Here is a 25,281-nt window from a genome sequence, read left to right as displayed (position 1 = left end):
GACTGGAGAAGGAATGCTGTGCAGGCACATTAGCTCTCCCCAGCCAGAGCACCACAGTTTGCCTGTCACCCAGCAGAGCTCTGATGGCTCACCTACAATCCACCCTGAAGGAGCAGGGATTTGAAAGCTGCCCTAAGACTCCTGTAAAGCAGATGTGGGCTCCGGGTGCTGGGCTGGGTGAAAGGAGAGCACATGGTTAGATAGGAGGGAAGACACTTCTGCTGCAAATCTGAGAGGTTGGGAAGGGGAAATGGTGATGGGGGCAGAAACCCTCCAAAATTCATCTGATGAAATAAACAGCACTTGGGCTGAAAGCTCAGAACTTTACTTTGGCAGCTGAGACCAGCCACATTATCTAATGTCCATTGCTGTCCAAAACACACTGATGGGGAAATGTTTTCTTAGTGGCCTCTTGTTTTAAAAAATAATAATAACATGGGGCTGCCTGCCTTTGCAACAATTTTGTTTTTTCTGTGCAGATTGCAGTGATATGCATTAACTGGTTCTCTTTACTGTCTTACAGTTTAAACTTCCAAAGGAGTACAGCTGGCCTGAAAAGAAACTGAAAGTTTCCATCTTGCCAGATGCCGTGTTCGACAACCCACTGCATTAGAGCTGAATTACACTATTCTAACAACTGGGAGAGCCAAGTTACTGTCCATTACCCAGTGACTCACAGGATAATTAATGCAGTAAAAACTCTGCCTGCAAATAAAAAGAGTTTGCTGCACAACCACTGCAAAGAGAAGAGGAGCTACTCAGCACCAGCCCAGACCGAACTGAGCCCTTTCCTTTATCCTTCCCAAGGCTGAACTCTCTGGGAACAGCCTGCGTATGTGTGAGTGTGAGTGAGAAATATTTAACTATGAAAATTAGTAGTAAGAATCCTTTCTCTCTCCTAGCTGCAGAACTCCCCTCTGCCTTAGCCCAGGGTGTAGACGCTCTGCACGCCTGTATTTACACATACATTTCTGCCAGGTGCGAGCCTATAATCCATGGATTAAATGTTCTTTACGTGACTCTGGAGTCCTTTTGTTAGCCAAACTTTTACTGACTGCAGAACTGTTCTTCCATGTGCTATTTTTTTTTTTCTTTTTAGAAACGGAATGGTATTTCCCCTGTTTAAAGGAGGCCAAAAGCTCACATGCTTGAAGCTGAACAGATTTAAATATGAACTTTCTAGTTCAGTCAAGAAAAACAAATCCAGATCCTCCCTGCCCTCAAATTAGGCATGTTTTAAGTGTTGGTCTTGGTGCTATTAGCTATGGTATTGCTGCAAACAGAGGCAACTTTATTCTCATGCATCCTGTCCTTGTGCCTGAACCCCAGGGAAGGTCGCAACCTCTGGTTTTGCACAAGCAGGAGGAAGAAAGCTACCGGGGCGGGGGAGATCTCCTGTTTACAGTGTGTTTATCTTTAAAGAGATACTGTCAAGTATTTTTTCCTTGCTATTGTACAGAATTTGAGAAGCTAGAAAGGATCATTTGTTTACAGGGACAACTTCAGCAGCTCTGCAGGATCAGGGGGCTGCTTGAAAGCATGTGAAGTGGAGATCTCTGCTGCCCTGGCATAGCAGAGAGGAGACTCAGCCTCAATGAAGCCAACTATTCTCCCTGTTTCAGCAGGGTTGTGCCCTAGTGCAGCTCCATTTTCCCCTCTAGCCTCGCTGTGGTGGCTCTTGTTGCTGACCTTCCTCCTTTCAGATGGGTTTGAACTGTAAAGCATCAAAACCAGTTTGAAAAGACGTTCTCTCTAGATCCCTGTGGCTTCCTCCTTGAGGCAAAATGTGTGCAGAGGAGCCGGTCTCTGCAGTGCCAGGTTGTGTCTCTGCATCAGCTGCTGGCCCTGTGGATACGCTGCAGCAAACCACCGCAGGCTTTACCCCCTGCTGCTGCTGCAGGTTGCTTCTGATGCATATTCCCCAGCCTTCCTCTGCCCATTGTCTTTTGGTGACAACTCTTCACTCCTTGTCAGGGGAGGTGCAGCTTTCCTTCCACCCCTTTCTGCCTAAAAGATAACTGGTGGTTTATGCGCAGTTGCTGTGTGATCCTAATACAAGTATAACAAAAGCTTTTAACACTTAACTCCCCTGATCAAACAGCAAAGTCCAGGAGGCCTCACACTACCCTGGGGTTGGTTTTCTGTTTGTTTTCTGATTTAATTTCTTCCCAGCACAGTCAGCTTTGATGTTTTCTGCATATATTTGAGGCTGGTTAATGTTGGTCAAGAAGCAGAGCTAGGAGCCACAAAGCTTTCCTTGGACTTGCTACAGAATTCCTCTGTGGCCTCAGGCAAGTCACTCAATGTCTCTCTGTGCAGAGAGGGTGACTATTGACTAGAGGGCTGTAGGACCTACCGAAGCATGCCAGGGTTTGCAGGGGAGGGCGTGCTTTGTGTACAAAGTAGTATTTGTATTATTATAATTGTTTTTATATTATAATTTAAGGCAGGCCAAATGCAGGGTCCAACACTGCTCTGCAGAACCTTCCTTTCTGCAAAGCTATGAAAGCAATTTACATGTAAATGAGTTTGTCATTTTGTCTGAACTCAGAGGATCATCTTAAAATCCTGCTGTGAAAGAACAAACTTTCAGATATCTGCATGTACCAGCCAGAGTGATTTCTGTGCTGTGGCAGGCTGCATTCATCCATGGGTTCTCTTGGCCAGTTTTCATTGTCCTGGTTAGCACTAAGCATCCCTTCTGCACTGTAGATGCATGTGCAAGGGGCAGCATGGGTGAGAAAGTGGCATGAAAAACCTACCGGTCCAGCTTGAAAAACAAAGTGCCTAAGTGTCTAACCACAAGATAATGGGCAAACAGATAATTGTGACAATGGGGAAAAGGCAAGGGCAGCAACTACAATTTTGTCCCAAAGACATCCAACAGTAGCCCATGAATGCTCTTGTACAAGCTTGCTGGGGGTGCCACAGCAGAGCTGGCCTGTTGCCACGGTGCTGGCTGCTCTTCCTTGTTTCCAGATGCTAGCTCTCATTAAAGGAGCTTAAAATCCACATCTTGGTGGAGAAGGGACATTTGGAAGGTCAGTTGTTGCTATTCCTGCAGAGATCAGGACGGGGCAGAGAGAAGTCCATCAGACCCTCTCTGGGCTCTGACACACATCTGGAAAGCTTGGGACCTCCTGCCCTATGAACCCTTTGAGCCTTCACGGCAGGGAACTGGTGCTGTATGCAGGGAAAGCACCTCCTCCCAGCTGGCTTGTGCTCCAGTTCTGCCTTTCTCATGCAAGTGTTTTCCTCACCGTATTTACTCTCATCAGACGCTCTGGGCTGGGTTTCCATTGACTTCAGAAGGAGCACATTGAATGCATGTGATAATACGCCCAGTATCCTTGTGTGTGTGTGTGTGTGTGTGTGTGTATTTTTGTTCCATGTCATGTATTTATATATAGTTCTGTGTATTTGAGTTATGAACAGGTGGCATGCCAGAAATCTCTATTTCTGAGACACTTTCTCACAGATCTTTGCTGGTAGCCAGATAACAATTGAAGGGGGAAGGCTTGAAGGGAAGGAAGTGAAATCTTCCTATTTAGGTAAGAGGGGGAAATATTAGACAAATAATTGCTAAAATAGAATTCTGTGTCTCATTGTTAGAGCAACTATGAGAACCTGGTGAAAGTCAGCCCTTAAGCTCCCTGGTCATGTCACTGCCTCTCAGCAACTTATCTAAGAGTAAGAAAGTTGCAGTTCTCAATATCCTGAAGAGCTGGGCACCCACAGGACATCCCCTCACGATTCACATCAAGTTTGCAACCATGCCAAGGGCTTACTCATTGGCAAGTAAATGAGATGTGAAGTTTAGATATTTTCATCTTTGGGCAAGAGGACATGTCTGTGTGTGAAAGAAATGGAGAAGAAACCTTTATATTTTAGTGAGCAAGTAGTTTGAAAGAGGGAAGTCGTCAGTGTTAATAAATGCCATGGTGTTTTTCTAGCCCAAACTTGCTGAGATGGTAGGACCACCGGTGCTGATTTTTTCTAGATTGTGTAGAAGGCCTGAAGCAGGTTTGTATGGAGCCAAAACCTGTGGGGCTTGTGTTGGCTAAAGACAGTGACCTGGATGGAAATGAAAGCAGTTTAGAAGCAGTGAGTACAGGATTTTTCTCTTCTGGAGAAATCTGGTGATGCAGGTCAATTCAGATATTTGGAAAGCTGAAGAGCCTTGAAAATCCAACATGTGAGAGCAATTCTGAAACACGAGAAGTCTTAAAAGCCAGGGCTACTCTCTCTCTCTCTCTATCTCTGATTAAAAACAGGGCAAGGAATGTATAATTTCAGTACTAAAGTATGTAGGGTGTGATCTGAGCAGAGCAGTCAGTCTTGTAGCTACTGTGACCATATTTTCACTGGCTTAGATAGGTGGTGCCTGCTATGTCTAATTCTTTGAGGACAGTGTATATTGGTTTTACTCTATGTGGAATGGCCAACAGTGGTTTGAAATTATAATTTGAAGCTCTTCACTTTAAATATTCAGTTTCTCTTGGATGGCTTTTGAAATTACACCATCAGGTCATCAAATGGTCTTGGGAGAAGTGAGGGTTGTGTTGTTTTTCATCTGGGACCTGTAGAAATATTTTTTTAAAACCCAAAACACTTGAAAGCAATGCTTGGCTCTTCCCTCCTCCTAGGTTGGCATCCGGAGTCCATGTCCTGCTTTCCCAGCTTGTATCTGGCCAGGGCAAGGCAGCATCATATCAGGTGGGGAGAAAAGCTTCAGGCCAGAGGAAACCCTTAGACCCATGTGTCCAGTTTTCCCCTAGCCCAGAGCATGGCCCTGTGCCTTCTGGTTCCACTGTATCAAGTCTTGGCCTTCAGCCCCTGCTCCGTCTCAGCCAGGTGAGGAGGAGTTCCAGCACCAGGAAAGCCCTTCCACCTCCCAGGGACTGGGTGCCTGCCCTCCTGTGAGAGAACGCATTGTGCCTTAATTTTTCCTGTGAGTGAAGCTGCAAGGGCAGACAAATCGTTGAGCAACCAAGAATTCCTTTCTGTGCATCTGTCCCTATTGATAAATGCCAGCCTGCACAGCAGCCAGACTGTATCCAAAGCAATCTCAAAATCCACATTTGCCTATGGGATTCACCTCTTAAGATTTTAAAGCTGGATTTAAGTCTCTCAACCTAACAAGCTCTGTTTCAACCTATTTTTATAACATTATTTTCTGTTGTGCAGTGTCTGCTTGTTCTCTTTTCTTTTAAAAAACCCCATCCCTTGTGTTTGACATGAGTCCAAAATTTCAAATGGAGAATGGGCCTGAGGTTGCAAATATGTTTTAGACGTGCTCCCATATCAACTTGTCTCTCAGGCAGCGAACCTGTCGTGTATTGTGCTTCACCACCTCTTCTTTTCTACCATGGTTCTGTTTCCCCTAAAGTCACTGACAGACCATAAAATCATCCTAAGTTCACAAATGCCATTTCTAGTCTGCTGTGAAGGGGCTGCCCCGTTCCTTTCCCTCGCTGGAAGACCACAGCATCATTCACCATTTGGCTCGTGGAGTCCCAATGCAGGAGAGGATCGTCAGCCAGGAAGGGCTGCACATGGCAGATGTGGCTGGCCAGGGCCTGCTCGTTTCAAACTGTCCTGATGCTGTGCCTGCCCTCTTTAAAAAGAGGAAGAGAGAGAGAAAAAAACCCAACCTCGAAAAGCCAGAGGAAAATTTCCTGCCGGTTGTCATGTTTTGCAAACACTGGTCTTTTCTCTTGCCCTCTCCCTCCACTCCCAATGAGGCTGGAGATGAAAATGGCTCCTTTGTTCCTTTCCCTGGGGCCCAACTGCAGCAAAAGTGCAGCTCCGTAAACTCTCCACTGCACGAGCGGCGAGGGTGGGAGGAACCGAGCTGTCACCATGTGCGGTAGGTCCTACATAAACACGGCTTGTTGACAATGCCCCGAGCAGGATGGGAACAGGAGGGCTCTGTGGTGCTGGTGATGAGGCTCCTGTGCCATTCTTCCTACAGAAGCAAGTGGGATGCAAAACCCACAGGGGCTGAGGAAGGGGAGATGGGTGTGAGTGGCCGTGTTGTCCTGGTAGAGACTGATCATGGGCTGGGGGTCTCTGGGCTTTCGGCTTTCCCCAAAGTGGGAATTTGCAGCCCCATGAAAGCAGGCAGCCATCCCACTAGGAGCTTGTAGTGATGCCCTGGCCCCCACACTGGGATGCTCCTTGTGCCCATCCAGGCCTGTAGTCCTGGTACTCTGAGTTTGGCCACGGTCATTCTCCAAACCCAAGTTGACTCTTTCAAAACCCTTCTTTTGTCGAGCTCAGGCTGGACACACTAACTTTTCCCTTTTTTTAAGCAGACTGAGGTTTTGCCTCTTGCTGGGGAGGCTACTTGTTTTATGTGCTGAATGGGAGCAAAGCAAGGTTCCCAGGGCAGAGGACAAATGGGTGACTGGGACCACAGCAAACCCTGACCGCTGGGGTTGCCCTTGCAGCCCTGAGATGAACTTTTCAGTACTTCAGCCGTGTGTGTGTGTGTGTGTGTGTGTGTGTGTGTGTGTGGTCTGCAGGCGTGGGGGTCGTGTGGATGGAGGAGCCCCAGGACACTCCCAGCGGGGCTGGAAGGAGCCTGTGTTTCTGTGGCCGGTGTACCAGTATCTTGTAGATGGCCTTTCTTCCCTCTCCCCTCCTCCTTTTTTTTATAAAAGACAAAAAACAAATGGAAAGCTAAACTAGCAGAGGTTTTTAAATATTTTATATTAGTTTCTAATGTAAATTCTTACATTGTTATTTCAGTGCTGGGTGTGTTTCACCTGCACGTGACTTTTTGTAATATTTTTGTGAATCACTAAACATTTTTTTTCCTCCCGTGTATTCTAAGTGCATTAAAGGTATTTGCAGAATTGTCAGTGTCCTTCTCTGCGGGCAACATGGTGGGACCAACTGTCTCCTGCTCAGCTCTGTAACTCCTTTGGCAGCTCCTTCTCCTCATTGACACCTTCTTCTCTCCTCGCAGGGAAGCAGGGTCTCTTGCCCAGACCTCTGGAGTACAAGTGTGGGAGGGAAAGGGATTTTTTTTTTTCCCTAAAAACTCAGCAAAACGACTGGTCCCAGGACCTGCCAGGTTCAGCATCTTCCATGAGCATCTCTGCTGTGAAAACCCCTTGAGCCAAGGCAGCCTGAGTGCCCTGACAGCCAGGGTTTTCCGTGCTTTTTGGAAAAGGATGGGGAGTGCTTGCACGTGGGTCCAAGCATGCAGCCAGTTGGCCGAGGGATGGCAACCTCGTCCACCAGCACAGGAAGGAGGGAGCTGGGGTGAGTGTCAGGTCAGGTCCGTGTTCCTGCCCTCTGCCAAGTGCCTCCTGGCTTCAGTGGGATTTGTGGGGGTGTGGATGTGTGTGCAGAGACCGAATATGTTGGAGAAGAGACACAGCAAACACTTATGAAAAAATATTACTGAGCTAATGTTGCAATGATTTCCCAGTAACACAGAACGATTTTGCAGTAATCTTTTTACACTCCTCAGTAATAAATGCCTTTAAGGCCAGAGAGAAAGGGTGGAATATCTGGGCAGGGGGGAAGGGAGATTGCAGTGCTCAGAGGAAGGATGACAGGAAAAGGAAAGGATTCATGGAGAGCCAAAATCCAGCTTCAGGCAGGTTTTGCACTTGCTCTTTGCAGGTGTTATCTCAGCCCACCCTGCATCAGAAGGGGAGCAATCAGCAGAAAGGGTTTCTGCAAGGATGTCTCTTCCTTTGAAGTTTGGCGTAAAAGCCATCCTTTTTTCCTAAGACCTCTCCCACAGCTGCATCCAGACACAAACTGCCCCAGCCCCAATGTGAGGCAGTGAGATCTCCAAGCCCTGCCAGTGCACAACAGCCCCGGCTGGACATGACAAAGAGAACATCACCACAGCTTGGCCAAGTTTCACCATCGCACTTGAGGAAATCTTGATGGTCAGCTGGGTTCCCCAGTGAGGTTATTTACCCAGATAGGGCCTTGGGAGGAGAGAGGCCACCCACAACTGGTTTTTTGGCCCAAGACCCCCTCACACCTCTTGCCTTCCCAGTTTTTGAAGCCTGTACAAGCACAGGGCCACCCCTTTAGGACATCCCAGCAAGGACAGCAGAGCCAGACCAGCAAGAGACCCCACGTTGTGCTGGGAACCCTCACTGCCAGCCACTTGGTTAATTTAATTAATGAATCAAACGATCCACTTCTGCCTTTCCTGAGGTGGTCAAGCAGTACTCCCTTTGCAACAGTGCATCCCAGCTGTTTCCTCTGTTCGGCCCCAAATCCGGAGGGGACCGTGGAGCTGTGGCACAGTGGGGTGCCCCTCTCCTGCTGGCACCCTTCCCCCGAAGGCCCACCACGGGCACAGCAGTGCCCAGCCCAGGCAGCCTCCCTGCTCTGCCTCCACCCCAGCCAAAAGCACCTTCGGGCAGTGAATTTAATTAAGGTTTCTGAAAAGCAGTGTCTGGGAGCCCCTCCTGGATCTGCGGCTCTGAACTTCATTAGGAGCGGTTTGTTGCTAATAATGCCGGCAGCTTCTCTAATTAATAATGGAAGGGCTGTGAGCAGATGCCAAGCCAGGAGAGGGAAGGGATTTGTTTGTTTATTTCGCTCCTCTCTTGGTTTTATTTCTGGAGTGTGGAGAGAGGGCTGGGGCTCATTTCCCATCTGAGAAGTGAATGTTAGTGCCTGGGAACCTCAGTGGGGAAGAGGGTGCACCTGTGAAGCTGAAGAGGGAGATGAAATGGGGTGAGAGAGGGGCCTCCATGGGTGGAACAAGGGAGCATCCCCCACAGCAAGGGGCTCCTACTCCCGTGGTGCTCCCTGCCCACCCAGGACAGAGCCAACATGGCTGGACTTGGGCACCCAGGAACAGTTCTGACACCCAACCCCCTCACAAAGCATCACCCCCACAGCATATCCCTTCCCATGGCATGCCCTCTAGCCCATGGCAGGATGGTGCAGACATGGGAAGGAGGTGTTCTCCATGCTTCAGCCCCCCTGGACCACAAGGATGTGTCATACAACACCCAGAAATGTGGCCTCACGGGTGATCAGCACACCAGGTCCCTTTGGATTTTTATTTTTCCCCTCTTTTTCCCTCATTTCTCTCCTGCTTGCTGTCTCTCCCAGCTGATGTTTGTGGCACAGCTGGCCACAGCAGCACCTCGGTGCAGAGGAAAACTCCCAACACAACCCAGTGCATAGGACCCAACATGTTAACGCCCCATATTCCCGGGGGCCCTGTGGCCAAGCCATGAATGGAGAGGGTCCCAGAGCAGCCAAGCTTAGCCAGATCCTGCTGCCTCCCTCTGGCACAGAACAAGCACTCCCAGCCTCACAGCCAAGCTTTGGGGACAGCAGGGAACCAGCAGGCATCCTTGTCCTGTTGCTTGTCACAGCCTCAGGTCTGGCACAGGAAACCAGGACCTGGCAGGAGTGGGAGGAGACTGTAGAGAAGCCCCCTGCATGCCCCAGCTCCTTGTCTAGGCACCCACGGCATGCCCAAAAGCTCCAGCTTCTCCAAATAGCTTTTGGAGCAGCTGTTCCTGCTGTCAGGCAGGGTTTGCACTGGGGAAAAAGATGGCCTTACCTTGCCCTGTCACCTCATCGCTCACAAGAACTGAAAGCTGTGTTTGGACAGGCCATGGCAGCTCGGCCACAGTGGCCTCAGTGCAGGCTTTGTCCCCTCTGTCCCCTCCATGCCCCATTGCTCACCTGCCACAGGGAAGCACTGCCTCATTTCAGGCAGCAACCATTGCCACAGTGGCTTTTCAAAAAAGTGTACCTCAGGTTTGGTTTTGTTTTTCCTAGGGGAGGAGTATTTTTAATGCCCTTTCCCATCATTCTTATTTCCTCAGACTTTCTACCCTCTGACCACAAATCATAACCCGCTGGAGGGCAGCGAGCACGGCTGTCCCGTGCTGGAGATGCTCCTGCTGCAGGAGATGGGGTACCCACTTTGGAAGGGCTGGACAGCAGAAAGCAAAGGAAAAAGCATGGTTAGATATTAAAAAATCTCCAGGAGTGTCCAAGGCCAAGATGACCTGGGAGACCCAGCCTGCTGCCCAGGCTGGGATCATCGCTGTCTGCTTAATGCACAGATCCTTTCTCTACCTCTTAAAAATGCTGGAGCAAGCACAGGGCCATAGCACCTCATATGTCCCACTTGCTTTTTGAACAGGAAAATTATCAGAAGCTTGCAGCAAAAGGGGAAACATAAAGGCCAAGGGGCTCAGGAGTGGAGGGGCGGCTGGGCCGTGTGACAGGGAGCATTCCCGGGGGCACAGGGTGGTGTGGCAGCCTGCCCAGCCCCGGCACAGCCAGCCGAACAATACTGTGAGGCGTTGGGAACACGCTCGGCAGTGGGAATCCCAGTCCTTGCCTTAAAAGGAGATTTCAGGGAATGATTTTATTGGAAAATTGTTTTCTGATTATTCAACTTGTTGAAAGTTTCATTTCATTATTTGCAACATGGTGGGAGGGGGGCTTCGGCTGCACAGGAACGGCAATGGCCAAGGATGTTTCTGTGGGTTTCTAGTCCAGAAAAGCCCATTAAATCATTGTGTTTACCTCCTGTGTTTGCAGACCAGAGAATCTCCCCCCAGCTCCCCTTGCACTGAGCCCAATAACTTGTGGTTTTGATTCAAGCGGGCGGCCCAGGACGACGTCCTGTCTCGGCTCGGTGACTTCAAGAGAGGAAGAATCTCCCACTGACTTCCCTTGGCTCCTTGTCCTGGTGGCCAAAAACAAAATGCACCCCTGAGAGCAACACCCCACTGCCAACTTATTCCTGATGCAGCTGCATCCTGCTCGCCTGGAGCCTCTTTTGGATGAAGGGGGACGCCCACACCGCCCCTCAGCTGGTGCAGGTGTGCCCTCTGAGCCGCAAGGATTGATACAGGAAAATAGCGGGATACCCCCAGCCTGCCGTTAGCGAGCAGCTCAAGAGTTAATAAACTTCAAACAGATGTGACCAACGTGTCAAGACATGAGAAGTACGTGGTATGGATGTTTATAAGTACATCGACAGAAGGCATTCATAAAAGGTTATAAACTGTGGTAATAAGCAACCCATCAACTTGTTTGGACTCTAACATTTGATTAACCATTTATTAAAAGGTGCAGTAATCATTTATAAGCCATAAGTGAGACCGAACATAAAGTATGACTCCTTTTATGTTAATAGATGCCTCAAGAATTTCCTCTCCCTTCCTGACATGTTTTGGGTGGTTAAAGGCTAACCCTGGCTGCCAGGTGCCACAGCCCCTCCTTAGTAGTGTGCACTAGCTGGATTCATTCCGGGAGCCTCCCACTCCCCTGATACCTGTGGAGGGGACGTGGGTGTCCCCACCACAGGTTTGTCAGGACCCTGGGGTTTTGTTCATGGAGAGCCCTGAGTTTGTTCTGGCCAGGCTCCTGGTGACCTCCACCAGCAACCAACCATCCCTTCAGAGACTGGCAGCAGGGAGGGATGGACAGAGAGGTGTTTGCTGCCCACAGTGCAATGGGCAGCACAAGGTGGGCAGCAAGGGAAGCCTGGCAGCTCTGGAGGGAGAGGAGGGCCATCAGATGCAGGAAGAGCTCAGGCACTTCTCCCAGGCTTTCCTGGCAGAGCCCAGCACGGGCCCTGCCGCCCACAGGTCCCCATTGGAGCCCAAATCAGGATCTGTGTGGGGACAGTGGGCACCAAGCACTGAGCTGAGCAGAGTGGATCATGGACAGGGAGGCTTCAGAGGGGCTAAAACTACCTGCCTAGGGACTCTGGGGCCCTGGGGTGCCCAGGGGAAGGAGAGAGCACAGAGAGAGCTGAGAACCCACTCCCTGCATTCCCCATTCAGTCTGCTCAAGCCCCAGGCTGCCAACGCACCAGGATGAGACAGAAATGCCTCCAACACGAAAGCAGCTTCATCCTTCTGTCAACAGGACCCTCCTTTTTGTTTGCTATCACACTCCTACCCCCAGACAGGTCGTGTTTTCCTTCCTGGTGTCTTAACAAAACCTAAGCCCGTAATTGCTCCCATTACACAACCAGGAGTGACAGTTTATTAGCAATGCTTCCTGACCTAATTTATACCAGAGCCCTCCTGCTTTTCCCTTCACTGTGGGCAAACAGACCTTCAGGCTTTCTGAGAGGAAGTTGAACCCCAGCAGCAATGAGAGCATAGGCCACAGCTCTGGAGCAATCTCATGCCCTCACCTGCCCTGGTTTCCCCCAGTTCCACCAAACTGGAGCTCCATGGCACCACTCGGCTTTGAGGGTTTGGGGTTGCACAGGGCATGACAGCCTTGGATGCTCTGCCCTTCACAGGAAAGCCCAAGAGCTCCCTGGCAGGGGGCTTCTTAGAATGTGTGTGCCACTGTCTTTTGGCTGGAGCTAACTTGAATTGCAGGGAACATGCAGAAAATTAACAGGAAGGCTGAGAAATTGATGTGAAGATTGCAAAGATTACACCTTGTTCTGGGCAGGGATCACAGGGGCCTTCTGGTGGGAGAGTAGCTGAATCAAACTGCAGATGGGAATGGAGGTGGTGAGATCATATCCTGCTCCCATCCTGTCTCCCATGATCAGATTTGAGGCTGGCATCTTCATGTCCCAAGCTTGTTGCTGGGCTGGCAGCACTGAGGAGCTCCATCTTTCCCTCAGGGAAATGCCTCACTATGGTGTGGGATGCTGTGCCAGAGATTGATGCACCAGGGAAAGGGCTGGAGCAGAGGGAGGACCGGGCCACTGGTAGCCATGAGTTCAAGGCAAAGGGCTGCTGCTTTCTGCCCTGGCCTTGAGGGCAGCAAGGGGGTATTTGTGTGTCCCTGCAGCCAGGGGATGGTGACACAGCAAAGCAAGAGTCCCGCGGCAGGAGGGTTTACATGGCCACCTGGGAGGCTGCAAATCCTGGCCTCACCACTACAACACAGATCAGACTTTTCTACCCGTGGCACGGCCTGGGCTTTGGGCAGTGCCAGCCTGGATGGACTGTGGGAGCAGCCAGAGGGATTCACTGCCACAATCACCTTCCCTTTTCCTGACCTGTGGTGGGAGACTCACCACGCTGGGATCTATTGGCACTTGCTACCATCCTTTCCAGATCCCTTTTAAGATGAACGAGTTACTTTTAACCCCATACAGTACATTTTTCAGAGAGGAGTGGTGAGTCTGCCCCAGAGCTCTGCTGAGGAAAAAGAAATGTCGGGCAAATTCCAGGGATGGTGGCTCTCCCAGATGATCTCACCAGCCATCCCCTGTTAAAGGCTGCCCACTGGCAGCCCGGCTCTGGCAGCACCTCTCCAACTGGCAGCAGAAGGTAAAATGAGACCAAGCTGCCTTTTTTTCCCCTTGTCCACCCAGCAAACTTTTACAGCTTTTCTGCCAGGTCCTGTCCGCTGGGTCTCAGGGGAAGGAGCCACCCCAGGAGGGGGGAAGAGCGGAGGAGCCTGTCTGACCGCCAGTCTCCATCATGCTCAGAAAAAAAGAATAAGAGAAAATTGTGCTGGATTTTTTGTTTGGTTGTTTTGGGTTTTTTTTAATATATATGGAGGTTTTGTGGCTTTGACGCAGTTTCCTGAAAATCCTGCCTCATCCTGCCAGGGACTGAGCAAATGCACATCCCAGCCCTCGGCGTTGGGGAGAGAAGGAGGAGAAGCCAGGGAGGGAGAGAAGAAAGCCTTTGCCAAACTGGCCTGACCAGAATGTGACACAAGAGCAGGAAATGAGTCACGCCGGCAGGGCAGCTGCTCCCAGGCATTTGCATAGAAAGAAACCCCTCCAAGCAGGGAACTACAGGGGCCCTTGTCCGGCTCCCCGCGCCCCAGCCCCGCAGCTGCCGGACCCACTGCTGCATCACCAGCACCCACCAGCACCCCGAGCTCAGCCAAGGTGCTGAGCCCTGGAGCATCATCCCTGCTCCACAGCTGGCTGGCTGTGCACCCCTGGATTTGGCCAGTCAACCTCAGATTGGGCTGTTCCACCCCGGATTTGCTGGAACCAAAGCAGAGCTCCTCTCCAACACCCTGATATGCAGTCCCCCTTGGCCAGCCCTCAATATCCACTTTGGCCCATGCTTTAGGCTCTGGGAGGAAGAGAGAAAGCCCAGCATTTTTGCCCCAAGAGGAGCCCCAGTTGCGCACCCATTGCACAAAGGTAAGGCTCTCCCACGGGGCCAGCAAGGGCATCACCATCCCTGCACCCCACACACCATTCCAGACCTGTTCCCAGCTTCCAGTGTCAGATGTGGGTGTCACTGGATCCCAGTGCCAGGGGGGCTGGGAAACCTGCTTTGTGTGCTGTGGGGACCAGGCTGCATGCCCTGCTTCTGGTCCCTTTTTATTAATGTCAGAGGACAGGTTTCCCCTGCAGATGCACTACATACACACATATGCATCTTCTCCCAAAAGGTATCAGGCTCGGAGGATGCCAGAGCTGGCAGGTGACAGCATGTGAGGGACAAGTGTGACTCCATGGGATGGCTGGGCACAAGTGGTGCATGTTGGTGGTGTGCCCTGGGCTGGGTCAGCAGGAGACCATGGAGACCTCTGTGTTGTGCCTCTTCCATGGAGCCCTTTCCCTCCTCCTCCACCCCAAACAGGAACAGGGGTTGGCCATAAGCAGACGTTTAGTTTTGGAAACCAGGCTGTTGCTGCCCTGCAAGTTCCTTACCTCCTTAAAACCAGCTTTAAAACTTAAATATCAGTGAAAGCCTTTAGCGTATTAACCACATGGAGGAGAGTGGAGGAAGCTTTCTCCATCACAGGGAGCCACCTCACCAGGCTGACATGGAAGGGGACAGAAGGGGGGTGATGGGTTTTTGCTGACTGGTTAATTGAGTTATAAATGACCCAAGAAACATAGCACTTTGCTTTACTTCCAGAGGGCTCAAAGCTTCTGGGGAAGGTACAGGGCTGGGTGCCAGAGCCTTCAGGAGTGTTCCCAAGAGAGGGTGGTGGCAGACAGGGATGGTGTCACATTAAGAGCCAAGTGCTCTGTAAATCTCTGCAAACACCCTCCCTCTACCATCAACTCAGCAGGCTCCCAAGCCCTAAACACCAAAGTGAGTTTGGTACCTCAGCTCTGCAGAGCAGCCAAGCTCATCCCTGCTTCCAGGGACATCGTCTGCACCAGGCAATGCCACCTCAATGCCAGATGCTAGTGTCTGAGCACCCTGGCTCTGCAGGGTGTACCTGCAGTCCAGTCAGTGCTCATTGAGGGCTCAGCAGAGATGCTGATGCTTTTCTGGGGAGACGGGGCAGGCAATGGTCTTTCCAGAGCAGGACTAAGGGCTGCTGAAGGGAGACCTCTGGCAAAGAGGAATGATAGTCTGGCAGTGGCTGAGAACTGAGTCTTGGGGGAGGTTGAGGGATGTACACCAGGACTCAGCTACAAACCACCTCTGTGGCCCCTTGGTGTGGTCTGGGACTCACACCATGATCCTGGTGGAGCGGATACTGAAGCATGGGCAGGCTTTCTGCAGCTTACTCCTGCTGGTGTTCATCAGCCACCCAGCAGTGTCAGGAAAGGGTTTAGGAGCTGTGTAGGCAGAGACCCTGTCTACAGCCTTCTCCCAAGCAGCTCCTGCTGGTTGTGGAAGGGTTGCAATGCCCAGCCTGGCTTTGGGGCTTCCCTTGCCAAGGGAGTTTCTCTGGCATGGGCAGGGAGAGGGCATTATCCAGATGTGGATATGATGACAGAGTGCCAGTCCCAGGACAGAGGGATTCCCAGCCAGGAATAGGGTCCATCTTTCAGCTTGGCTAAGCCCCATCCCGTCTCCCTTCCACTTTTAGGTACTGGTAAATACCAATCAGCTTCCCCAGCACAGCCACAGTGGGAGTACAGGGGGCCTGAGAAGCCCCTGCGGAAGAGCCCTGCACTGGCTGGGGTGGGGATGGTGGCTGTCACTGGAGGCTGTCTGGTACTGTGTGTGTTTATAAAGAAGTGAGAGTCATGAATAGTTTTGCGCTGACTTTTGGGGAGAGGTTTGCCTCCACACAGCCTCCTCCAGTCGACTGTGGTTCTGACACATCTCATGCTGCCCTGCCCAGCTCCCACCAGTCCTGGCTGCCGGATGGCTTGTAAAACCCTGGAGCAGAGGTACAGCCCATGGGCTCTGAGGCCTGGCAGAGGAATTACATGGCAAACCGCTCCCTTTTCAGGAATCAGCACTTGAGCCCCAGGAGCTGTGGAGTGGATGTGCAGGAATGGAGGGGTGATAGGGGGTGAGCCCCAGTCCTGCAGCAGAAGCCATCACTGTCTCCTTATCAGAGTGCCTCTTGGCAGGACCTGCCTATGCACAGGGGCCTCCTGTAAAACACAGTGCAGAAAGATCTGGGAAATCTCCATACTGGGGGTGGTGTGGAATGCTCATCCCTCTAGCAGGCTGCCCCAGGTGGTCCAAGGCACGGGGGATAATAGGCTGCTATAGTAGACACTACTGAGTGGTGTCTCCAGAAATTTTGGTCGGTAACTTTGAGGCTGCAGATGGGGAATTCCTGCTAAATCCCTCCCAGAGGCAAATTGCCATCAGAGATCGTCACCCAAGGGTCAGGTTTGGGCCAGATCCCAAAGCTGCTAACTGAGCATTTGCCCTCTTGTCTCTCCATCACAAACCAGACTGTTGCCCTTGACCATTTTTTGATGTAAATACCTCGTTTTGAGCCACTGACACTCTCACCAGTGGGAAATGGATTGACACCAGCAATGTGCTTTATTCCCAGCAGCTTGGCACATATGGCAGGGGTTAGATATACAGTGTCCCACGAAACAGCTGCGGAAACATTTGGTGAGAGAGCTGTTAACAGAGACACCTCTGTGCCCCGAGCTCTGGCAGAAGGTGCTGGGGCTGCTGGTTTGGGAAAGATCCCCGGGGACAAACGGCTGTTGCTCTGCACAGGGAGGAAACGCACCTAAATGGTCCTGTGCAAAGTAACAGCCCATCCAGAAGCCTGCCAAGAGGGCACAGGAGGTTCTTGAGGGCACTTATCCCAGAATATTTTGAGTTGGAAGGGACCCACAAGGATCATCGAATCCAACTCTTGGCCTGCACAAGACATAGTCAAGAATTAAACATCCTCAGCATCCCTGAGTGTGTTTTCCAAATGCTTCTTGAACTCAGGCAGGCTTGGTGGTTTGACCACTTCTTTGGGGAGCCTGTTCCAGTGTCCAACCAGAACCTTTTTCTCAGATCCACCCTCAATCTCCCCCGACCCAACTTCAGGCCTTTTCCTCGGGTCCTGTCCCTGCTTGCCAGAGAGGAGAGATCAGTGCCTGCCCCTCCTGTTGCCCTTGCGAAGAAGTTGCACACAGCGATGAGGATGTTGCCCAGTACCAGCTGTGACCCAGATGTGCACCGGTTCCAGGGCAATCAGCCTTTTTATGGACTGGCACCGTGAGCAGCGCCGGCCGCGTAGGGATGCCGATGGCCAGGCAGGGTGGCCCTCCGGCCGACGCAGTGGCCAGACGATCCACGCCAACGCCGGTCTCCTCCAGGCCAGCGGCGGAGGCGGCGCCGGGCCCCACCGCCAGCCGTGTCCCCTTTACGGCGGCGCGGCGCGGGGCGGGGCGGGGGCGGTGCCCGGTGACGCGCGGGGCGGTCCCGCGGGCGGGGCGGGGCCGCTCCCGCCGCAGCGCAGCGGCAGCTCCGAGGCGGCGGCGGCGGCGGCAGCGCCCGGCGAGACCCACCGGCACCGGCGCCTCCGCTCCGCCCCCCCCCACCCCGGCCGGCTCCCGAGCGGGGCGGGGCGCGCCCGTCCGCACCCCTTTCCCCGGTTGATCGATCCCCGCGGCCGCCGCCCCCATGGCCGCCCCGCCCGCCCCCCGCCGCCGCCGCCCCGGCCCCCCGCGCCGGGGCTGAGCCCGAGGCGCCGCCCCCCCTTCCCCTCCCCGCTGCGGGGATCCGCGCCCCCACCCGCCTCGCTCCTCGTCCCCCCCCCGTCCCCCCCCCCCCGGCCGCGGCCGCCTCCCCGGGGGCGGCGGGAGGAAGCCGGGGCGTGGGGCTCCGGCGCCCAGGGCGACCCCAAGATGGCTGGAGGCGGCGGGGGCGGGCGCGGGGGGCTGTGCTGAGCGGCCCCGCCGGGACGGGACGGCTCGGCTCGGCTCGGGCTCGCCTGGCCCCGCAGCCCCTCCGCAGAGCCTCGCTGGGCAGGCGGAGGAGGTGGCTCCCGGGAGCGGGGTTGTTCTGGTGACTTTATAATTTCTTTTTTTTAAATACCCCTTTTTTTTTTTTCTTTTTTTCCTTCTTTTTTTTTTCTTTCTTTTTTTTTTTTTTTTCCTTATCTTTTTTTAAATTTTATTTTTAACGCGCTCCCGGTCTCCGTTCTCAGCCGGGCAGCTCAAGATGGCTGAGAGCTGACTCGGCTCTCCCGGAACCGCTCGCTCCGGCCGGCTCCTCCCGGCTGCCCGCCGCCGCCTCGCCCCTTCCCGGCGGGGCCGCGCCGGGGAAGGCAGCGCTCCGCCGCCGGCTCGGGCACCGTCCGTGCGCCCCAAAGCATTGTTACCGTCGGGGGCTTGCGACCCCCGGGCCGGCTATGAGAGCGGACTAGGACGGACCTCCCCGGGCGCCTTTTTCCTTCTAGCCCTGGTGGGAAGTGGGAGCAGGTTGATTTGGGGTCCGCGGGGCTCAAGACCCCCCGTGGCAAAGCCCGTCCCCTCTCCCATCCCTCTCCGGGAGCGTTGGAGGAGCTGGGCGGGCAGTGCTGGGCTGGGGTTTGCTCTGAATGACCGAGCTCTCCCATTCAAGACCTCGCAATCTCGAAGCAGGCGAGAGGGCTTTTTTTTCTTCTTTTTTTTTTTTTTTCTTTTTTTTTTTTTTCTTGTCTTTTTTCCCCCTCTTCCTTTTTTTTTTTTTTTTTTTTTTTTTTTTTTTTTTTTTTTACTCTGCTGCTCCTCTGATTTAGAAGCAAATCTCGGGGGCCGCAGGGAGAATTCGTTTTTCTGCCATCGTCATCGTCGCTGTTATTATTATTTTTTTAATCTTCCTCCTTTTCCCGTTTTGGATCTTAACCCTTTGATCTGTTTCCTTTAAAAGACTCTGATTCCCAACTCCCATCAGGGGGAGAGGGAGGAGAAATACAGGGAAGGAGAAAAAAACCCCGAGCGAGTCGCTGCCCTCAGCTGTTGGCCAGGTTTGGTGGGGGACAAAAGTCCCTTTAAAATATTGAATGTCAGTTGCAAACCTAAGAAAAGAAAAATCTGATCTGGAGCGCTAAATTTAGGAGCTTTATATGGAACTTGGACTCTGCTGCTGGATTTTGTATGGATTTTTTTCAACCTTTGGTAAGTTTCAGTTCACCTTCTGGGGTAAAAAGGAGCAAATGGCTTTTAGGGGTGGTTAGGACTTCGGGCTGTAAGTCCAACAGGATCACTTTGGGATTTTTTTAACCGTTTGCGTTGTTTTTTTAACAAAGCGATGGGTACGTTGCGTTTTCGTGCCGGATATTCCTAGAGTGCTGCTCTGTGGTTTATTTTATCCCCGATTTTAAAATCTGCTGTGGTTTATTATTTATGGCGCGTGCTGCGGGGAGGGGGGAGCCTATCTGTTCACCCTCAGCCTTCCCCTTTCAGGGAGGACAGACCCCGGCGTCCGCCCCTAGACCGCACTGAGCGACCGAAGCGGCTCGGGGGAAACGTCGACAGAGCTGTCGGCAGAGATGGCCGAGAATTGGAAGAACTGCTTCGAAGAGGAGCTCATCTGCCCCATTTGCCTGCACGTCTTTGTGGAGCCGGTCCAGCTGCCCTGCAAGCACAACTTCTGCCGGGGCTGCATCGGGGAGGCGTGGGCCAAGGAGTCGGGCTTGGTGCGGTGCCCGGAGTGCAACCAGGCCTACAACCAGAAGCCCAACCTGGAGAAGAACCTGAAGCTCACCAACATCGTGGAGAAGTTCAACTCCCTCAACCTGGAGAAGCCCCCCTCAGTCCTGCACTGCGTCTTCTGCCGCCGGGGCCCGCCGCTGCCCGCCCAGAAGATCTGTTTGAGGTGCGAGGCTCCGTGCTGCCAGTCCCACGTCCAGACCCACCTGCAGCAGCCCTCCACGGCCCGGGGGCATCTCCTGGTGGAGGCGGAGGACGTGCGGGCCTGGAGCTGCCCCCAGCACAACGCCTACCGCCTGTACCACTGCGAGGCCGAGCAGGTGGCCGTCTGCCAGTTCTGCTGCTACTACAGCGGGGCCCACCAGGGACACTCGGTCTGCGACGTGGAGATCCGCCGCAATGAGATCCGGGTGAGTCCAACCATCCTGGACACCTGGGTTTGCCCAGCCTGGGGACCACCCAGCCACCCTCTTCCCTGCCGTGTCTGTTCCCCTCTGTTTGTGTAGGACCTACACAACATCCATCCTGGCATTGCTCCTCCTTCCGCCCGGGGTCCCTCTGTGGCAGACATGTTGGGTGGCCTCCCAGCCAAGCAGTGACAGAGCCCATGGGTGCCAGGGGGGCTCCCCAGGGAAGGTGGGAAGGTGTCTGTGCTGGGAGGCCTTTGTAGCTGTTGAGCTGTGGGACCTACAGCCCCCTGGGTGCGTGCTCTGCAGGGAAGGGTTGAGGTCTCGGGCCAGGGGCATTTGGAGGGACCGTGTGCCAGGTTTGTGCTGGGCTGTGCAGCTGTTTGGAGGAAGGCAGAAGAGCTGCCTGCATCTGAGGTCGAGTCACCCCAAAACTGGGCTTCCTTGGAGGACAAAGCGGCTGCGGGAGCGGACCCTGTCCATTGTAAGGCCTGTGAATGTCAAACTGCCTGCTCTTCCCACTGCCTCCCACTGGAGCCAGTGGCCGCCATCCTCTTCCCCCCAGCAATGGAAGAGGTTCGTGTCAGAGACCCATGACGTGTCAGACCCATGACGTCTCACTGGTGGGGATTCAGTCTTGGGGTTTGGCCAAATAATGTGATTTTTATTAGGGGGCACAGGGCTGCCCCTCTGCTTAGAGCAGCTTGGGCTGTTGTTCTGGATTCGAGGGAAAGCGGGTCTGTATTTTGCTCTTGGCCAGGCCATCTGGCAGGAGCTTTCACCTCTGGCTCCCCACCCTCCAGTTCCTGGCGGGCATTTACCAGCCCTGGGGCCAACCCTGCCATGACCCTTCTGCCACCTTCCCCCTTTTCAGGGCTGCCCCTCCGCTCCCTCTCCGACCCTTCAAAAGAGGCTCGGCGCTTGTCTGCCGAATAAATATTTAACAATGAATTGAATGGTGATTACTGTAAAATGGGGATGATTTCCTGTGTATTTTAATGTTGCCAAAATGAGTCACCATTTAGCAATAAAAAAAAAAGAAAAGAAGTCATAAATAAAAATTGCAGTATAATTACTTTCCAATTGGATGGCCAGGCCTGGGAGTGGGGCGGAGGGGGGGTGTGGGTGCAGCTCTGTGTAGAGAGGAGCCAGCCTGAGCTCACAGGAAGGTTATTTTCTTCTCCAGGTTTTTTGGGGGAAAACCAGGGACCTCCATGGAGGTGCCAGCAGCTCCGCCACACACGCTGGAAGGGGAAAGACCCAGTCAGTCTTTTGGAGAAGCGCTTTTCTGCTTCTATTTATAGGGAGTCATTTTGGTTTCCCTCTGCCAGGGTGGGGAGCCACCTCGGGAGGGCTGTGCAGGGCTGGGATGGGGCTCGCATGTGCATCTCCCAGGAGCCTTAGCCAGGGACCAAAACTATTTTTCCAGGTCCTCTTCCAGGACACTTTGATCTCATTTATTCCCGCTCTTGCTGCGTGTTTTTTTTGTTCTTGCTGCCGTTGTTATGGCTGGATGTTCGCCGCTTCTTGCGGATGCACGCTGCTAATGACCTGGCAGAAATCTGCCACCGGCTAGGCTGGATTTTGGCCCTAGCTTGAAATTTTAGGATATGTGGCCAGACACCAAAAGTGTTAGACGGCTGTATCGTAGAGCCACGGAATTATTTTGTGACCTTGGCCAAATCCCTCGGTACCTCCATCGCCGCGTTATTTTAATTTCCTTTCTCTGTGATGATAAGCTTGTCTCTTCCCGCTGGGCGCGTGGCTCACTTGGGTGCACAGTGTCTGGGTCAATGAAGGACAGCCCCAAGCTGGGGGACGGTGTGCCCAAAGGATCCCCCCTATAGTCGAAGCAGCTCTTCCTTGAAGTGCTTGGGGTAGGGATGAGGCCCTGGGAAAAGCACCCAGCAGGTTGCCAGCCCTTGCTCTGTGGCCGTGGCTAGGTCTCTGGCCAAAAGCTGCCCGTCGCCAGCCAGCAAGGAAGGTGGCCTCGTCGGCTCCCGAATTAGGGTGCATGAGCTCAGCTGGTGACGCGGGAAGCCGGGCCCGGGATTCCTGGCTGCTTGCTCACCCTGCAGCGGCAGTGAGCCACACTTGGAGCATCCTGAGAAAGATGGACTGGGACTGGGGGGCAGATGAGTAACGCTGGACTTGGGAGGTCCGGGGGGGGCCCATTGTGAGAGGTTTGTTCCATGTGTGGCTTGTGTTCAGAAAGCCGTTAATTGAGAAATGAGTCAAAGTTGGGAGGATCAGAGCCCTGACCTTGGTGCGGGGAACTCGCAAGTGTGGGGGTTGCAACATCAACTCACTGTGGAGGGGGTGGCCCCCATGGCCCGGAGGAGGGACTGGAGCCTGCAAACACGCTCCCCATAACCTCTGCTTTTTTAGCATTTATTCCTCTGGTTGTGCTGCCAACTCACCTCGAAGGGCACCTTACCCCTGGCTGCAGACCAGTTTGAAGGGGAACAGGGGCTCAAAACAGCCCCGGTGCTTTGTCAGCTGAGCTGGCAGTTGGGGCAGAAGTGCTCTGGCTGGCTGAAGGAGGCTGGAGGTAGGTGTCTGCTGGAGGAAAGGGGGTGTCTGTGCAGGGTTTTCCTGAAGTGGAACATGTGCCTGGTGAGTTTGGGGGAGGGACCCCGCTCAGCATTAGGTGCTGCGCAAACCCGCAGAGCCCTGGCTCGGAATTACTTGAACTCCACGGTGCAACTGTAATACAAACAGTAAATAAAATATGTGGTTAATCTTTCTTTCGTGGGCGTATAAAGCGCTTACCTCCCCTTCCCCCCGTGAGATGTTTTCTCCTTTGTTTCCTGTTTTCGTAGCACTTAAAGAGGAGAGGGGGGGAAGAAAAGCCAACAAGGCACCCTCTTTTCTCTTTTTTCTTTTTTTTTCTTCTTTTTTTTTTCTTTCTTTCTTTTTTCTTCTTCTTTTTTTTTCTTGTCATTTTGTTTCTGTCAAGGTCTGAAAATGAAACATTTTTTCTTCCATCTTTGCCTTTGCTTCCCCAGCCATGTGCCTCCCGCCTGCATGGGGCAATCTACTTCTAAGGCTGAAAAAGAAAGTTGCTCCAGTGTGAGGCTGATGTGTTGCTTTTTATTTTTTCTCCATCAAAAAGGAGAAAAATGCATTGCTGGGGTTGGAGTATGTGTAAGAAGTCAGCAGTGAGAGAAAGAGACTCACTTGCGGGATATTACCATGGTTGTCCTGTCTTTGCATGGGACACGGTTGATTGAGGCCAGGTACATCTGAGCTTGCTCAGAGGTTTCCCAGCTGCCTGTCCTCAGCTAAAGGTGCCACCAGTGGAATAGGGCTTGGGTAGAGAGGCTCTGCTTCTCTTTTGTTTTGGTGGAAGGAGATAGATTTTCCCCGTCCTAGCTTCCTAGAAATCCCTTTACGTTCTGAAGATCCCTGGTGGTTTTGAACATTAAGTGGGAGAAAATGCGTTGCGGTGCTGAGACCTGGAGAAAAACATTGGGAATCCTCCTGCAGGTGTGTAGGAACAGCATCCAGCACTGTCCATGGAGCAGTGCATGTTCAGCAATTCCAGGGGGACAGGGGCTGGGCTGCTGGGTCCCTCTGCAACTCAGTGGGTTTGGGCTTTCTTTATTGGCAGCACCCCACAAGGCCAAGTCATGTGCTTTCTAAATTATGAGAACGAGGAAAGGTGAGTGCTTGGTAGGAGCACAGGAAGATACGGATCTCAAGTCTGTACCAGAAACTCTGGTGCTTTGCCAGCTTTGGCCACCACCAAGTCCCACGTGGCATCCCCATGCTGCCATCTGTGCCAGGGATGTTTTGCTGGGACCAAGGGAGTCCCACCGGTGGGGAAGCTTGGTATCAGCTTCACTGCCAGGCTTCTGGCATGAGCTGCTCTAGGCTGTTTTACTCTGAAACAGGTTTGGTAACTTGTGATGGACTGGATTTTTACAGGCTTACTTATTTTCCAGATGACTTGTTTATGAGGAGCACGGCACGCAGCTCACTGCAGGCATTGTGAGTGCAAGTGCCCAAGTGCTTGAGTGCTAATTTAGCTCTCATGGCTGTAGGTGGTGTGGCTGGTGCCTGGCAGGTGTTTGCTGTGGCACTCTTTGAGCATACCTGGTCCCCAGACAACTTTTGCAGCAAGTCCTACAAAGCAGGAGTTCTGCAGCTTCTCCCTGTGCCCTCCATCTGAACTTCCACCAGCACCCTGGAGCTGAGCTGCAGCCCAGCCCAAGGGTTAGGTCAGCCTAACCCAGGTCTCTCCTTCCCTGGCTTTGCTTATGCCCTAATTCCTGCCCAGGGGCCTCAGGAATCTGGCACTGTGCACCTAAATGTGGCTGATCTTTGTGCCTTAGGATGCTGTCAGTTGGTCCAGCTGCCGTGATGAGCACTGACTTCTTGGGCCTTGGGCAGTGGCAGAAATCCCAGCACCCACCTAGCCTGGCTTCCTAGCTCTGTGCCGCTCTCCACATCGATCTGTCAGGCTTTGCTGCTCTGTGTTGTCAGGGACACAGATTTCAGTTCAAGCTGTAGCAGCCCGAGCTGCCCTAGAGAGGTCTGGGGGGAGGCTGAGCCACCCTGCTACGAACCCCTCTGGGTTTGCTGGCCAAGCAGCAGTGGGTATCTTGGCAGTCCCAGATCTTTGGCTGAACTGGAGCAGTCTCCTGCCTCCGCAGGGTTTGGATTAAGGGCTTTTCCCTGCTGCTTTCCTGCTAAGCTTGAGCATTTTCTGTGCCCTTAGCCCGTCAGGTTGCCAGTGGTTGGTTGCTCCAGACCTGCAGCTGCAAGTCTTTTGTGTAGAGTCAATCCCAGAAGTGACAGCAGAGATGGAGGATGCTGGGAGGCAGCCTGCTGGGTTGGGTGGGAGATAGGAGACTTGCGTGGAGGGGCAGCCTTGGTAAAGGAGTAGACAGGGGCTGCTGTGGAGAATGCTCCCTTCCCACAGGGGACAATGCAGTGTGGATGGCAGCTGTTGGAGAGTGAGGTGAAAAGAGGAGAGATAAGGAAAGGTTCACCTGAGGACCTTGAGCTGCTTTGCAAGGAATAGCAACAAAATGTAGCTATTCCCCTGCTCACCAGACTGCCCTGGCCTTCCCACTTTGAAGCCCTCCCTCAGCAGTGACTTTG

General features: G+C 52.9%; 2 protein-coding genes across 4 annotated transcripts in view; both read left to right on the top strand.

Moving 5' to 3' along the window:
- The window catches only part of SUFU (SUFU negative regulator of hedgehog signaling), a 93,319-nt gene extending 82,177 nt beyond the window's left edge, over positions 1 to 11,142 (top strand). For 2 of the 3 annotated variants that reach the window (XM_066191020.1, XM_066191018.1), the window contains exon 12: positions 524 to 6,860. In XM_066191020.1, the coding sequence (XP_066047117.1) occupies positions 524 to 613 (90 nt within the window). In that variant the 3' untranslated portion in view covers positions 614 to 6,860. Of the gene's footprint in view, positions 1 to 523; positions 6,861 to 10,557 lie in introns of those variants that run through there. The other variant, XR_010722270.1, reaches the window with a different exon arrangement.
- A 7,679-nt stretch (positions 11,143 to 18,821) lies between these two features.
- TRIM8 (tripartite motif containing 8) overlaps positions 18,822 to 25,281 on the top strand; it is a 29,701-nt gene continuing 23,241 nt past the window's right edge. Inside the window, exons 1-2 of the mRNA XM_066191017.1 lie at positions 18,822 to 19,231; positions 19,520 to 20,175. Coding sequence (XP_066047114.1) covers positions 19,606 to 20,175 — 570 coding nt within the window. The 5' untranslated portion in view covers positions 18,822 to 19,231; positions 19,520 to 19,605. The remainder of the gene's footprint in view (positions 19,232 to 19,519; positions 20,176 to 25,281) is intronic.

Source organism: Chamaea fasciata, unplaced genomic scaffold, assembly GCF_029207755.1.
Source record: "Chamaea fasciata isolate MVZ Bird 193981 ecotype frontalis unplaced genomic scaffold, bChaFas1.0.hap1 SCAF_9, whole genome shotgun sequence".
Classification (NCBI taxonomy): domain Eukaryota; kingdom Metazoa; phylum Chordata; class Aves; order Passeriformes; family Sylviidae; genus Chamaea; species Chamaea fasciata.
The sequence above is the reverse complement of the archived record's forward strand: the minus strand, read 5'-3'. Positions and strand labels throughout refer to the sequence as shown.